General features: G+C 39.9%; 1 protein-coding gene across 1 annotated transcript in view; it reads left to right on the top strand.

Annotated features, from left to right (window-relative positions):
• Positions 1-15,351, top strand: part of TAF4B (TAF4b RNA polymerase II, TATA box binding protein (TBP)-associated factor, 105kDa) — a 62,485-nt gene that overhangs the window by 33,964 nt on the left and 13,170 nt on the right. Inside the window, exons 12-13 of the mRNA XM_010006903.1 lie at positions 3,251-3,376; positions 4,405-4,461. Of these exons, the coding sequence (XP_010005205.1) occupies positions 3,251-3,376; positions 4,405-4,461 (183 nt within the window). The remainder of the gene's footprint in view (positions 1-3,250; positions 3,377-4,404; positions 4,462-15,351) is intronic.

The following is a 15,351-nucleotide window of genomic DNA, read 5'->3' as shown; positions in this document are numbered from 1 at the left end:
GAGTGCTTCTAGATGTGAGAACAGCCAGCCTGCTCCTGCCAAGCCTGTGCTGCCATCAGGCTGCAGAGTGCCGAAGTAACTTATCAGAAGCTTTTCTGTTATTAATTTAGTTTAGGGGCTGCCCATATAAAAGCCAAAGCTTAACAGATTCCCACATAATAGCTGAGCCTCTGCAGCTGCCTGCATTGCTGCTCTGTCCTCAGCAAGGCTGTTGTTCAGCATGACTGAAACTGTTCAGATTTCATGGGAGAACAGGTCTTTGTGGGATTCTTCCAACATCTTTCCTGGTGGACTGAAGTGGAGCACGGCTCACTGTATGTGGGTTTTTCCTTTGCACCTTCAGATGTGCAGGATATTCCTGGTGCTAAACCACAAGTGCCTTAGGTTTCAGATTAATTTATAGGTATATGACAATCTAGGAACGAAGCTGCAGATCACAGACAAGGCATATAGCTGTTCCTGAATTTGTTGCCAGCTCTCTCCTCACTAAAGACATGCCTGGGAATGCTTTGCTTCCATGCTGCATGTTTCAAATATGCAGAAACCTAACGTAAAAGTTTTTGTAGGAATGGACTGTGCTTTACAGTGTGTCTGTGGAGAAATCTTGAGTGGAATGAATTTAATAACAAACTTGTATAGGTGAACTAATGTGCTATTGTTGTGTGAAAGCTTCTTTCAGGATATCGAGTGAACTCAGTTAAATTTAGCTCAGTTAATGTAAAAACACCTTTTTAACTGTCAGATGTAAGTTTTGCTTTGTCACATACAAATCTAACCACCTTGTATTGTGGTTATGTGCTTTATTTATCACCAAGTTAAATTCTGCTCTCTATTACACTTGTACCTTGAGTTTTGTTAGGATTGTTGTAGCTGGGGACAGTTTGGCCTTACATGAGGAAGTTGAACTGTTACATGGAGAAAAACAAAAGATGAATCCAACTGTATCAATCATAACAGTTATCTATTCAAATTAGAAGCAGGTATGTAATATAATGATTTCTGTGTAAGCAATTCAGTACTAAATGCTCACAAGAAAACAACTTACTGAGTAGGACAAAATATTACTCCAAGTGTTCCTCTTCTAAAAAGACCTGAAATAAGGTATCTTAAAACAATTGATGAGCTGAAATGCTGTTACGAATGCACCAATTTCTTTTCCCATATAGGCTTATGGTAGTGCATTGGGGTGCTTCTGGCTGAGAGGCTTGCATTCCTAATTGTCACAGGGTCTTGGATTTGGCTCTAAAAATGCAGATATCTAACTCTGGGTATTCTGAAGCTAAACACTTCTAAACTTAGGAAAAATAATATCTGGGTAATATGGCTGCTTTCTTTGCCCCTTCAAAAGGATTGTGGCATGGTAGTGGATTATTATAAAATGCTGCTTCAAAACAAATTCTGCTAATGTACTGAGACTGACTTAAAGCAGTGTATGTTTTGTGGGTCCTGGCAAAAATAAAAGAATCTTGAGCAGTCAAAAAAGGGGTGGGGGGGAAGTTTGTTGCAGAGCCACAGACTCTGCTTGGGAAAAGACAGTCTGCTTGGCTGCAACACAGGGCCTGGTCCGAGCCACAGTTGGTTATACATGAGAATACAGTGGGTCACTGCAAAAGACCAAACTTAATTCTAGAAGAAGGATTGATTCCATGCTCTGGCTGCATTGTGAGAATTCAGATTTGGAGACAGCAATTCTCTCACAGAAGACGTTTACTTTCTTTCCAGCTATATGGTGGGGTGAGGGAAGAAGAATGAGTAGATCATGTTTGAAAAACACAAACAACTTAGCTACTGAAGTCCCTGATAATCCATATACTTAAAATATACCCTTGTCCAAAAGATATATGTAAAATATGCTATGTTTATAACATAAGTTGCACTCATCCCAGAACAGTTATGTGTCAAAGTTGCTTTGTTGAAGTGTGAGATTGGAGTAAGGTAAAAGTAAGGGTTGCAGAAAATACATAGTGTGGCTGGTAAAAGCTGAAGGATAAATTTTTCAAGAAAAGACAAGTTCACAGAGTAACAGAGACAGAAAATAACTCTAGGATGTGCATTATAGAGTGGTACAAACAGGTGGCAGAAATACACCTCATGTAGAGTGGGCTTCCTGCCTTGTTTTGTCAAATGCCCTTTGGCCAGTGCATGGCTAAAGTAGCCATGTTTGGAAGAGTAGAACAGTAAAAACAGTCTTTTCACTGCTAGTTGACCACATTTTAGATATTTTCATTTCTGTTGTCTTTTTCCCAGGGAAGCTGTGGCTGCCCTCCCCCTAGAAGTATTCAAGGCCAGGTTCAACGGGGCTTTGAGCAACCAGGTCTAGTGGGAGGTATCCCTGCCCATGGCAGGGGGTCTGGCACTAGATGATCATTAAGGTGCCTTCCAACTCAAACCATTCTATAATTCTTATCTAGACTCACTCAGACTTTCCAGTGAGGAAAAAAATAGTATGAAAAATAAACTTATGGTTGCATTTTTTAGCCTAAAAGAACCAGTCTTGTTTCAATGCATATCTGTTCAGGTGCTGTTGGAATTTGTCGTTAGTATTGACTGGCCCAGCTTTGCATGGGGGCTGGACCAGATGACTTCCACAGCTCACCTTTCAACAGAAATTATTATATGACTTGAGAGCATCCACTGAGGCAGAAGAATGTATTCTTAAAGCTATAATGAACCATATATAATTAATCATCTCACATTCTGCTCCTCCCAAGATTCATTACAGCTGTTTCTAAGTCATCCCTCTGCTCCATAAACCCTCTTTTTGGAAATACCAGGTGAGGTTTCAAATTCTGAGTTTTAAGTACAACACCAAACACTAGAAACTTGAAATTGTAAGTTTTATTTTTCTTTACCCTTTCTCTTTACAATTAGTCTTTTTTTTATTCTTAACCTGTTCAGAATACAATCTTGTGCATCTTGTTTACTGGATGTGAAATTGATGTTTAAACCAAAATTTTAGCCTTTAAACTTGAAAACTTTTTTGTTGTTACAATCAATAAACAATAGAACTAGTTATTGCTCATTTCACTTTTACAATAACCTTTTACTAGTCACAGATGCTAAGAAATGTGCTTCCATGGAGAGGAGATGTGTAAATGACTACTTACCACTTGAATTATTTCTAACACAGCCTACACTTTTCGGTTTAGAAAAAATAGCTTTGTTCTTTTCAGATTGTTCCCATTGGGTTTATTTGCTCTTGTGGTGTGTATAAAAGCCTGGTTGTCTGTAACAAACTTCTGTTTTTCAGGGGAGTGATAACTACATCATATCTAGTGACACCAGAGCACAACTGAGATTTCTTGAAAAGCTCGATCACCTAGAAAAGCAGAGAAAGGATGAAGAGGAACGTGAAATGTTGCTTCGAGCAGCCAAGGTAAGAACTTCACTTCTTGCTTTCAGAGGAAGTAGTGTTATCCTTTAGACTGCTAAACATCTTTAGGATTCTTCTATTTGTGCTTTAAGTGTGGTAACCTTGTAACTGGAAAGTGTAAGGTTTAGGATAGCTTAAGGTATACAGAAAAGGCATTTAGCTTTTTTGTATGTGAGAAAATCACAGGAGTTCACTCAGGTGTGTGGTGGGATGAACGTTCTTCTTGAAACTATTACTACTGGTAAAAAAGAAAAAAAAAGTATTCACATAGCCACAAATGTCCATCCTGTGTCTTTTTCTGGCTCTGAAGATGCTATGTCTTTCTCTGTACCTGTGTATGGTACTATTTGAAAATATGGGTTTGTTATGCTTGCTGAAGCTGAAGCCCGATGAGATCTGCCACCCTGCCAGATGTATTTATTTGCTGTAGTCAGATCAGAGGGTTAGCCTTGGAGCTGGTACCTTTGCATGTGCAAACCCCTGACAAAACCACTGCTAGGACAGAATGAGTATCCTTCCTCCCTGTTCCCTCCCTTCAAGTACAAGAGCAAAAAAAAAAATTATCAGTGGTTGTTGCTCCATAAGATGTGATTTGCTCATCTTCTGCTTCTTGTTTTTTTTGTTTAGTTTCAAGCTGACTTCTGGAGTTCTTGGGTGGAAGCCTAATCTAAAACTCATGTTTTACTTGCATGAGTATGACTCCCTTTCTTTCATACACTTCCTGTCCTTTTTAAGTGTCTGCTGCTGACATGAACAACATCATGCCTAGACTGGACCTGACTGACAGTGTTAGCATCATTTTCAGCTTAATCTTGCTTCAGGCTAGAGCAGAGGCAGCCAGCCCAGATGGGGGGGGGTGCGCATGTTTGCGCATCGAGGGGGAGGGACGCCAGTCTGGATTGAGGCATTCAGCCCTCGAGCTAAATCTTTCAATCACTAGAGAAAATTGTCATTTATTAAATATTTAACGGATGCAATGGTGTTTGGATGCCAGTAATTTCTATTCAATCTTTTTCCTTTTCCTTTGGTAGAGCCGTTCCAATAAAGAGGATCCTGAGCAACTGCGGTTAAAGCAGAAAGCGAAAGAGGTAGGACTTTCCAGTTACCATGCTTGCCTTTGTGTGTTGAGAGAAGGTTGCCAGCCCTGTCCTGGCAATTAGGTCAGGGTTTATTTTGCTGCTGCATACCATTTGCAGAGGCCTTGGGGAAGGACAGGAACTGCCACAGGCAAGGGCAGTGCTTCAAATGAGGTCAATGAATTATGAGCTCTCTTTTTTAACATTTTAATTTCGTAGTTTCAGTTCTGTCTAGAAACGGTCCTTTGTAAACTGCAGCCATACACTTGGTAGGAATATAATGTGGGATTAAAAAAAAAAAAGGAAACTTTGAGATTTAGCATCTGGGACTGTACAATAGGCTACATTTTTCCAGGGTAATTGTTCGTTTTGTAAATCTGATACTGCTTATAATTCTTTGGCTGGGAGGCGGTACTGGGATTTAGTTTTAAATGGAAAACGCCTCTGGCTTTTAATTTTCTGGGCCCAGCAGTTTTCTGTTCTGGAATGGAGCCCTTGTTTCACACAGTTCATGTTTAGCTGCAGGGGTTTTAGTTTATAGCTTAGACTGGTTAAGCTTTTACTCCCAGAGGCCTCTGCATAGCAACTGTAGAAATCAACAAATAAGTTCATTTATGTCTGCAGCCTTCTCTCAGTAGCTGACTTTTTACATTTCCCAATATCCATTTCCTGACTTTTCTAGCCTGAGAGAAAAAAGCTCCACTAATTGGAGCTTATTTTAATTGAGCCTTAATATTGGATCTCACTGGAGTTGCCCCCAGAGCTACTGGGAACAGAATGAAATGAAAGTATCTAAGGTTGAAGATGTGTGTGTGGATGTGCGTGTGAAATTTTTCACTTGACCTACAGATTCTTTTCCCTGCTGAATAAATCATCAAGCCTGTTCACATTTCTGATTAAGGATCTGACAGCAGACAATAATAAAGACAATTGAGGTGTGAGATGTGTGATACAGAGCTGAAGAAATTGGTTTCTATAGTTACTTGACTGATTTCATGCAATTTTTAAGGATCTTTGTGCTAAATGAGAGTGATTTTCTGAGCAACCTTTTTCCTTAACTGTGCCTCTTGAACTATGAAATTTGTTGTTGCTTAACATTGCTACACTTGGCTCCTAGGTGCCAGCAGCAGCAGCAGGTTATTTATGAGTGCTTTAAAGGCCCTTATTGTTTGGATTAATGCAGGAGCCCAGGCAAAAACAAACGGAAATCCAGTGAAATCGTATTAAAATCAATGCTCTGGGTTTGCACCATAGTAGAAGAAATTTGTAAAATAAGAGGAGAGAGAAGGAATTTGCTTTACTATCTATATTTTAATTTTCTCTTTCTGCTTATAACTCTTTTTCATGCTTACAATCTGTGAGTACGAAGTTGCCCTAAAGCCCTTCCCGGTTTGCCTCTAGTGCCACCAGGACAAACAATCAGTGGGTGATGCTAATTTGTCTTGTTTTGTAGGAGGCTTTACCTCCGCATCATCTGGCTGTTTCTAGACGTTCTTTCTTTTAATGAAACACTGCAAAGCAATTCATTTATGCAGCTTCTCTTCCATTTTCCTCTGACAAATAATGTGTAGTATATTGAAAAATACTCGGTGATTTGGGTATTTAGAACAGAAGAAAAGTATGTGTTTTGAATCTTTTTTTTAGATTGTTTGGTATTGTTACTGAGATCTCTTTTAAAGAAATGGCGTATAGGTATACAAAAAGGGAGCCAACAGAGCAGATAAAGTGTCTTAATTTTAGTGCTTGGTGTTGTATTAAGTGCTTGAATTCACCTCCTTTCGTGTACCTTATCTTGTGCCAGGCTGACACAGCCGTCATTGCACTTGTTCTGCATATTTCTCCATGCTGTGCTGCTCCTAGAGCAACAGCCTCCAACTGCTTCACCAAAAGAGGAGGAGGCAGATGTGCCTCTTGAGACAACACAGATCTTAGTGTTGGTATTGCCCTGCCCTCTGTCCTGTTGCTTTGTTCTCCGGAGAATGAGGCAGCCAGAACTGCTTCAGGCTTCACATGCCACATGGGAAACTGATGTTCTATACCAGGGGTACTTTCTTATCTGTGAGACCATCTCAAGCTTGAGTGGAAATGAGCCCAAATGCAGCCTATCAGTTTTGGCACTTTATTGACAGGTTGGAGATAAATGGTCAGTACTCATTTGCATGAAGAAATACGAATATGAGTAGAGGTGGAATAAGAGCAAAAAAAATCAATAAATATCCCAAATCTGAAACTGGTAATGCAGAAGCACAGTCTATGCTGGGATGAAAGCCTGAAAAGGCTCACTCTTGTCTGTCTTGACCTGTTCTAAGTGTAGCCTGTTCCTAAGAAATCACACTTGGGAATTTTAATACCCCTGTCTGCTGGAATCATACTTTCCAGGCAACTCTAGTTGAATATCCACTGGAAAACCTGATCTGATACACTTCAGATTCTTTAAGAATGAATATGGGCCTTTTTTCCTCAAAGCTGTTTTTTATGTGTTGATGGTGACCCGTGGGAGAAGGGAGAGGGTGTATGGTATTTGCTCTGGAGCATGGCTCTAAAGCAGTGTTTTCCAAAACGCAGAGCCTACATCCTAACAATGAATACTTATAAATCCAGGATGTGCTTTCATCCAGCAGCTGGAGGCAACATCTCAGCATTGCTGAAAGTACATCCAGAGACTCAGTTGTGGATTCTTTTATCTGAAAGGCTATACATAATTGCTGTGACCTTTCCATCCCTTTTTGCATGACCTGTTGCCTCAAACTTCCCCTGTGCTAAGTCATTTACTTTCCTATGTTCTTAGTCTGTGTAGTTTGCTATGAATCAAGCCTTTATTTACTTCCCCCTTTCACCTGTTTCAGCAGATTTTAATACCTACAGAAAGTGCACATTCCTTTTGAAGCAGCTGCAGGGCTTGCCCCAAGCTGCTCCTTTGTGCACTCAAGAATTTTGTCCTTGCTCACCTCATGGGCCAGCTCTTTGTGCAACTGCATTCCCAAAGCCTGGGTAAATTACCCCTGCTTTTTGTTCAGCCTTATCTGCCACTTCACGCTGAGAGGATACAGTCCTTGCATTGTCCCTGATACTTGCACTTTTAAAGCATAACGTTTTTAGGTGCTTTCTGCTATTTCCTCTTCTACTTTCAAACTGTTCTTCCACGTACAAAGAAAATATTCTGTTGCTGCAATTCTTAGGCAGTATTTATAGTTTATCTCTGGCCTAATTCCTTTTCTGAAATGAGTTTACTTAAATTGAGTAGGTGTAGGATACTGTCAAATGCACAAGCATGCCATATGAACGGTGCATCCCAGAAGACCTGTGAAAATGTCACTATTAAACAGTGTGTACTGTAAACTTAAATATAAACCTTGATCTTCATGTACTTCCATCTCCTCTTCAAAAGTGAGTGTGCTTGCAGCATGGCTACAGGAAGCTTAAGGCTGAGACTGGTCAAACCTTTCAGACTGTATGTGTGCAAGATTGCTGCTTGGGGTTGAGCAGCTGAACAGGTATCATACCGATAGCATCTTTGCTTATTCTGCAGCAGCTACCCTCATCTCTGCTGTTAACTTGTGGCAACTTGCAGCATCTACATATGGATAAATGTGAGCAGCCACTTCTTGAACTAGGAGGAGGAGCACATGGAGCAAGCACCTGATGGACAGCAGGTCCTATTCCTTGCCCTTCCAGCAGATCTGCTCTCTTATGGCTGCACAGGCCTTCCCAGTTCCTTGTTCCTCCCTACTTGATGCACTTGTGTGTTTTACTGTTACGATTTTGGCACACTTGTCACAAGACAGCAGCAGATTATATGCTGAGAAAATTCAATACCTATAGTATCAACTGGTCAGGAGGAAAATAGGAAACGTTAGTTTGTGAGTGTTGGGGTTTTTTTAGAGATAAAATCCCTTCAGGAAAAAAAAGTCTTCATGATTCCAGGGAGTTTGTAGGTGCTATGCAGTAATGACTAAAATTTAGTTGGTTTATATGTCTTTTAAAAAAAATAATATCGTTTTTCTATTTTGTGTATCCATCCTCTTTGCTTATTTCCTCTCACTTTCTCAGATAATAAGTAACTGTAACCTAATTCTTCACTGCTCTTTTTGTCAACTCCAGCCCACATTTTCAAACTGTTTATTTGTTTCTTTTTTCTCCATGCCTCTTGTGCTGCTTCTGTATTCAGACTTCTGGGCCTAATGGTTCAAATGCTCTAAGACCTCTCTTGTGGCAGGGGAAGAGGAAACTCCCTAGTTAACCATAACCTCTCAAAAAAGCAAGCAAGATGCTTCGAGCAAAGTAAGATCTCATCACGATCAATTGGCTTTTTATGAGCCTTCAGTGACATCCTGAGAGCTTTTGCTTAATTATCTGATTTGTATTATGTTTGTTGTTCTGTATTGTTTCTTACCTGCTTCTGCATGTTTTGAAAAAAAGAGCATGATGGTTGAATAGACAAAAAAATTGTTACCTGCAGTGTAGCTAAAAGGGCAATCATCAGAGATTTGCTGTGTTATGAGTCTTGCAGAAAGTCAGGGATGGAAATCCTGTAAACTGTTAGATTATCGAGTAAACTGCAAAGTGAACCAAATCCCTTTTTATGTGGCATTCATCTTGGAGTTTTAAAGGAGTGTAAGAAAACAGCTGAGGTACTGTGTCAGATACCCTAAAACAAACTGGCTGGAAGATCATAGCAACTATTTTTATTTAGTGAAAAAAAAACCACAAACCCCCCTAGGCTCCCCCAAGCCCATCCACTCCATTAAGCCTGTTCTTGGATTTTCAAATAGCCTTGTCTAAGTTTCTCTTAGACACTATAATGGACATGTAACCAGCTGAGAGTGTTGCTTTGGTTTAGAAGCTTGCTAATAGAGGAAATTTTAGGACTAATAGTACAACAAAAGATGATAATGAAAAAGCCAGAGAGTTCTGTGCCAAGAACAAATGTTGGGTGGACAGCATGATGAGATGGAGAAACCAGTGGATGGAAGATAAGTCTTGAACGTTCTCTAGCTTTGATATCTCAGGAGCAAGTGAATGAATGCACAGTGTTACAGCAGCTGAAAATCATTCAAAATATCACACATTTGGGGAAGTCTTAACAAGAATGGGCAAAATTAAGAGTCAAGAAGTTACTGCACCCCAGTTATTTATATATTGGAGAACGTCAAATATCAACTGAAGACTTTTTTTTCCCACCCGTCTAAGTAGATTACTTCATGGGTATCCTGCAAAACATTTTCTTCTCCAAAACATCTTATTGTACCCTTTAGTTCTAGCCCAATAAGGCACCTGATGTTGTACAACACAGCCTCGATAGGGGCTGCTCCTCCACCAAAGCATGTATGTGGATTATCAACCTGAAAAAACCTTCAGTATTACATACAGCCCTATTGTAAGTCAGGAGTGCCTATCAAACGAGTGCATGCTATTCTGCCTTTCTGCTGTTAAATATAAATTACAACAGAGGGAAAAGTCAGTGGAAACTAATTGTATGGCTAATTAAAACAGTTAGAAAGGAAGCAATTGCAAGAGAAATTGCATTATAGGCAAGAGAAGATGATAAATGTTTAAATATGCAGCCTTCAAATGTCAGTTTTCCTCAGAGAATGCCCCCCATATGAGAAATCTGCTATTCAGCCTTATTCAACCTGTAGGGCAGAAAGTTTTGTATGGGAGAGGTGGAGGCTGGAGGCAGTAGTGCTCATTGAGCTTTATGACAACCAGTATGAGAGGCTTGGGATTGAAAACAGATTTTTAAGGTTTATTTTTCATTTTCATCACAAGTTCCTAAAAATGCTTAAAGGAATGTGAAAAAAATTGAGTTCTTTTTTTCCAAAGACAATGAAGGGAAAATTGACTGGGAGCAGTAAAAACCTTTAAAAGCACTGAGTGGAGGACACAATGAAACCCAGTGAAACTTTGAAAAAATGGTCAGGAAAAAAGAAAGGATTGAAAGGAGAGAGAGGGAAGTCTGTTTAGTGGGATAAGTGGCCCTACATAAAAGGTACCTTAATATTTAGTTCTTTGAAATGGTACAGTAAAGGGCAATAGTAAGGACCTGCATAGGTGTTCAGGTTCCTTTTTCACTGCTGCAAGCTATAAAGAAGTAAATGTTGGTACTTGGTCACAGTTGCTTTGACATACTTTGAATTTTAATATTAATTAATTTATTGTATAATTTCTTTATTGTGGAAGCTTGAAGAATCAGCAGCTTCTGCCTCTTTTGTATGCTTATATTCCTAGCTTTATACTCCTGCAAGTCTTATCTGAATTCTTGTTCATCTACTTTAGTGCTTTTATTACTCCTGATGTACTTATTGCTGGATAGCACACATAACCCTTAGGCATACATTAACTTGTCCTCAGCCTTCCCTGGTTTCCTTTCCTGCCAGTTCTTCTGTTATTTTAAATATTTATTTAATCTGTCTCATTCTGTCAGCCTACAATGTCATACTTGGAGACATCCTCACTTTTTCTCAATATTAAACCCAGTATCTTGTACATATGCTTTTCAGTCTTCTCTTTATATTAACTGTAACCAAGTCCAGAATTGTGATGTTCTCTATCTGTCTTGCCAGCGTTTCTTCTGAGCTCATTTACATCCATACAGCTGTATTTATTTGTTATTGCATTGCAAAGATTATTTTGGGTTGTTTTTTTTTCCTAAACTTAAGTTCTAGCAGTTAAATCTGAGAAATGGAGAAAAGTCTCTCTTAATTAAAAGTCTCTTTATTTCCTAATACTTAATGTATTGAAGCTCATGCAGAAGTAGGCAGTGGTATGAATTTCTTGAGAAGCATGTAATCTGCCAGCATCATGCTGGACAAGTGCCACCTGCTTGGCTTTTCTTCAGCCTCAGTCCTGTTACTTGTTCTGTGAGTCCTGGATTATACAGATGCTTAATTTCTTGTCTCTACTTGTAGAGAAATCTTCCTTGATAAAACTATTCTTGAGGATCTAGAGAGTGAAGATTTCATGTGCTTTGTCTTTTATGAAAGCATATACCAAGTACAATGTTCTACTTTGGGGGTTTTGTGACCGAACATGAGAGGTTTTGTTACTCCTTTTAGAATGCAGACTGGTATTCAGCTGGGTAGCACTTACATTTCCCCCCTTAGATAGTACAGCCACCTGCTGCTGCACACATCATGGATTAGCTGGTGTGAAGTAGTTGACTTTATTTGTAGTAGAGTATACTTTTTCTTTTCTTCAGTTGTGTTTAAGGGATTCTTCCTTGCAGTGTTTAGGGAAAACACAAAGTTTGCCAAAGACACCAAACGGTGGTGAGGGCAACACACTGGAAGGGCAGGGAGGTCATCCAGAGGGACCTTGACAAGCTTGAGAAGTGGGCTTGTGCAGACTGCATGAAGTTGAACGAGGCCAAGTGCAAGGTTCTGCAGCTGAGCTGGAGCAATCCCAAGCACAAATACAGGTTGAGTGGAGAATGGATTGGTAACAGCCTGGAGGAAAAGAACTTGGAGGTAGTGGTGGACAAGATGCTCAATATGTGCTGGCAAAGTGCACTTGCAGCCCAGAAAGCCAACCCTGTCCTGGGCTGCATCAAAAGAACCATGGCCAGCAGAGCCAGGGATGTGATTTCCCCCTTTGGCTCTTGTGAGACCCCACCTAGAGTACTGTGTCCAGTATGGGGCTCTGAGCAACCTGGTCTAGTGGGAGGTGTCCTTGACCATGTAGGGGGTTAGAACTGGGTTATGATTTTTGAGGTCTCTTCCGACCCAAACCATTCTTTGAAGATCTTGCAAGATTTGTATAACTTGAATTATTTGAGTTCTGATAGCACTAACAGCCACACATCTTGTGCTTCGTAACTTAAAGGGTTTAAAACCAACTTGCCATATTGCAAGACAAAAAAGTCTTGGCAACTTATAGCTGATGTACTTGTCTTATGCAACTTGAAATGTAATTTTTAATATTAAAATGCTGCAAAAATCTCATTGGTGTAGTAGTAAAATAGATTTTGCGTGTTTTCTGAGATGTGGAGTGTGAGACGTAAATGAGATAGAATTTCTGTGAACAGGAAAAGAAATATTTTTCTCAGTAGAGGATTGAATGAAGAACAGAGAGGTCAATTTTAAAACCTTTCATTTTGTGTGATTACAGCCATGCTGCAAATGCTATTTCACTGTAAGGGAGGACTTTAAAAACATACCTTACTTCTTGATTTGTGCTGCAGGTCAGATTAACTAAAATGGTTATTGTGTCACCCTAGAAATTCCTGCTTGCTGCAAGACCAGACTTTAAACCCTATTTTTATTATTAAAAAGGCCAGCAGCAACCAAGACTATTTTACAAATTCTGAGACATTTTCATAGCAATTTGATCTTTATACACAGGTTCTTAGAACTCTGTGCTGCAATTCTTAGCATATGTAAAAATAGGAAATGGGGGAGAGAGAGTATGAACATTCATTTGCCTCTTGCCTGGAAACTGTCCCCTCTCAGGGCTTGTCTTGAATGAATTTTGTGCAGGGCATGTGTTGGAGTCCTCTGTTGTGATAGAACAATAGCATCTCTTCAGCAGATATGAAGTCAGTCAGGTTGAGGGAACACCTGCTAGTTTGTGGGTCCAATGTAGAACACGAGTTCCCCCTGCTCCACTTGTATTGCCATTATACACTTCTGTCTTCAAAGGGAAAAAAAAAGTAATCCGTTCTCAAGATACAAACCTGCGTGACAGTTCCTATTTACATCCTGATTTAGTCAGAGACACCAATAGTAGTAAAAACTGGACCCCAGAAGGGAAACAGTACTAGATGTAGCTACTCTGTTACATTTTAGTAAAGTGTGTATACAACTTTTGCTGCCTTTCACTTGCTGCAGTGATCTATCTGCCCTAGTTCGTGTGCTACAAAACTGTCTGTAAAAAAAGATCTGACTCAACATAGTTGCCTCTCGTTCTCTCCTAGTCTTGTTTAGGAAAATCCAGCAGTAGTTAGCCAGCCAGTATCCTCGGGTATCCCTTGATGTTATCTGCCTGTCTTCTCCTTGTACTGTGCTTTTAACTGTTCACACAATGTTTGGACATTTAATCTCACACTTTTTATAGAACAAAACTTGATGAAAAGTTGATTTTGCTGGCTTCAGTGGGGTAATTTGGATGCCTGCCTGTATCGCTTAATGGGGATCTGTTGAGTCCATTATGGAGACTGTTTAAATTTCTTTGTGTTAATTATGTTCTCAGAAAAATCCCCGAGATGTCTAGAATGCAACAAGGCTATGATTTCTTTTTCCTTTTGCTCTGAAACCTTGGTGAGATTTTGCCTGATTTGAAAAATTCTTTCACTGGTTATGAGGTGGAAATGTATTGAAAAGACTAGATGATGGTAATGGCATGTGTTTCTGGCATTGTCTTGGGAATTGCCTGATAAAAGATGCATCAGTTGTGCTTTCTAGAAACAGATCTTCCATACCACCCACCAAGTGTCATCCAGTCCTTTGTAGCAGTGGGATTTCTGCCACCACTGCCCTCCAGCACTGCTAGCAGCTGTGCCTGCTCCTGCAGGGCATCTGTGTTGACAGCATGCTTTATCAGCTGGAGTCCTGTTGGGTAAATGAGTGATGGTGCCCGGGTGCTACCCAGCCCTCAGCCAGAGCAGCATCCTGATACTCCACCAAGAAGCACGCAACACACCCAGTCCCCTCCACCCTGTACTGATAACAACCTGAAGCCCGCTCACTATTTAATGAACAGTTCTGTGTCTTGTTCTTGGTCTTTACCATGGCTGTCCATCTATATCAGCTGTAAAAAGGAGATGGGGTTTTACTCCAATGCTGCTTCAAGCCAATGATTAAGTAAATGTTTAGCAACCACCCATTTTTGACACATCTAAGTGCAGTGAAGCTGGTTTATATGTGTTCTGTAGGGTTGAGGGAGATGAAGGGAGAGGAGGGTTATGTTTACTTACAGGTTCCAGGGATGGAAGCATAAAATTAGGCTAGTAAAGGCATTTAGTTTGGTTTTGTTTTTTAAGTTTAATGGTTGTAAAAGTCCTTTTCATTTTAAATGTAATGATTCTGAAAAGTAAAGCAAATAATATTTCCCCTTCTGGTTTTCTTTGCCACTGGAGCCTTTTGGCCCCCAGAAGGATGCCACGTGCTTGGCCTGTTGTAGTCCCATCTTGCCACAAGGAGACTTTGGTGCACATGCAACCACTGTGACAACAGAACTGCATTGCTAGCAGGAAGGTGTGCAGCTACAGGGATGCTCTATGGCTGTTTATATGTAGGAGTTGCTCCAGGTGTTGGAGGCCTGGGCAGCTGGGACTGTAGTCAGCATGTGCCTCCACCAAAGAACCTCAGCGTTTATTTGCTTCTGATTATTCTCAGAAGTGATGAAGATGTCACATAAAAATAGTGTCAATGTTTCACAGAGTTTGTGAACTTCAAAGTTAATTTTTCAGATTTAGTCTTATTTCTCCCCCTCCCTGATCGGCTGCGATGTGTTCCTGAGTATAAGTATACACATTTAAGACTCAGATTAAAGAGAAGTTTATCTTAAACATTTTATGCAAGTAGGCCAGCTGAAGGTAAGTTCAGACAATTGCAGCACACTAGTAATTTTCAAGCTTAAAGGACATAAAATCTTAAAATCTCTCTAAACCAAATTTCCATTCAGAACTTAATGAATTCTGATAAATAAGGCTATGAGTGTGTATGTTGCAGACAAAAGAAAGACTAGTATGTGTGGTAAGAGAATTATGCTATTTAGGATTGAAGAAGTACAACTACATTTCTGTAAGCAAAAGCCTACATAATGTGATCAAAGCTGACTTGCAAATAGTGTTGTTTTAATAACTGAAGCATTTGTCTCACCTTCAAAAAAAACCCAATCAACCACATCAAACCCCCCAAAACAGGTACTTTCAACATATGTATGTCAAAGTCTTGCATTCCTTGA

The sequence above is a fragment of the Chaetura pelagica genome, unplaced genomic scaffold, assembly GCF_000747805.2.
Source record: "Chaetura pelagica isolate M959 unplaced genomic scaffold, ChaPel_1.0 scaffold109, whole genome shotgun sequence".
NCBI classification, from domain to species: domain Eukaryota; kingdom Metazoa; phylum Chordata; class Aves; order Apodiformes; family Apodidae; genus Chaetura; species Chaetura pelagica.
Note: the sequence above shows the minus strand (reverse complement) of the source record. Positions and strands in the feature narration are given on the sequence as shown.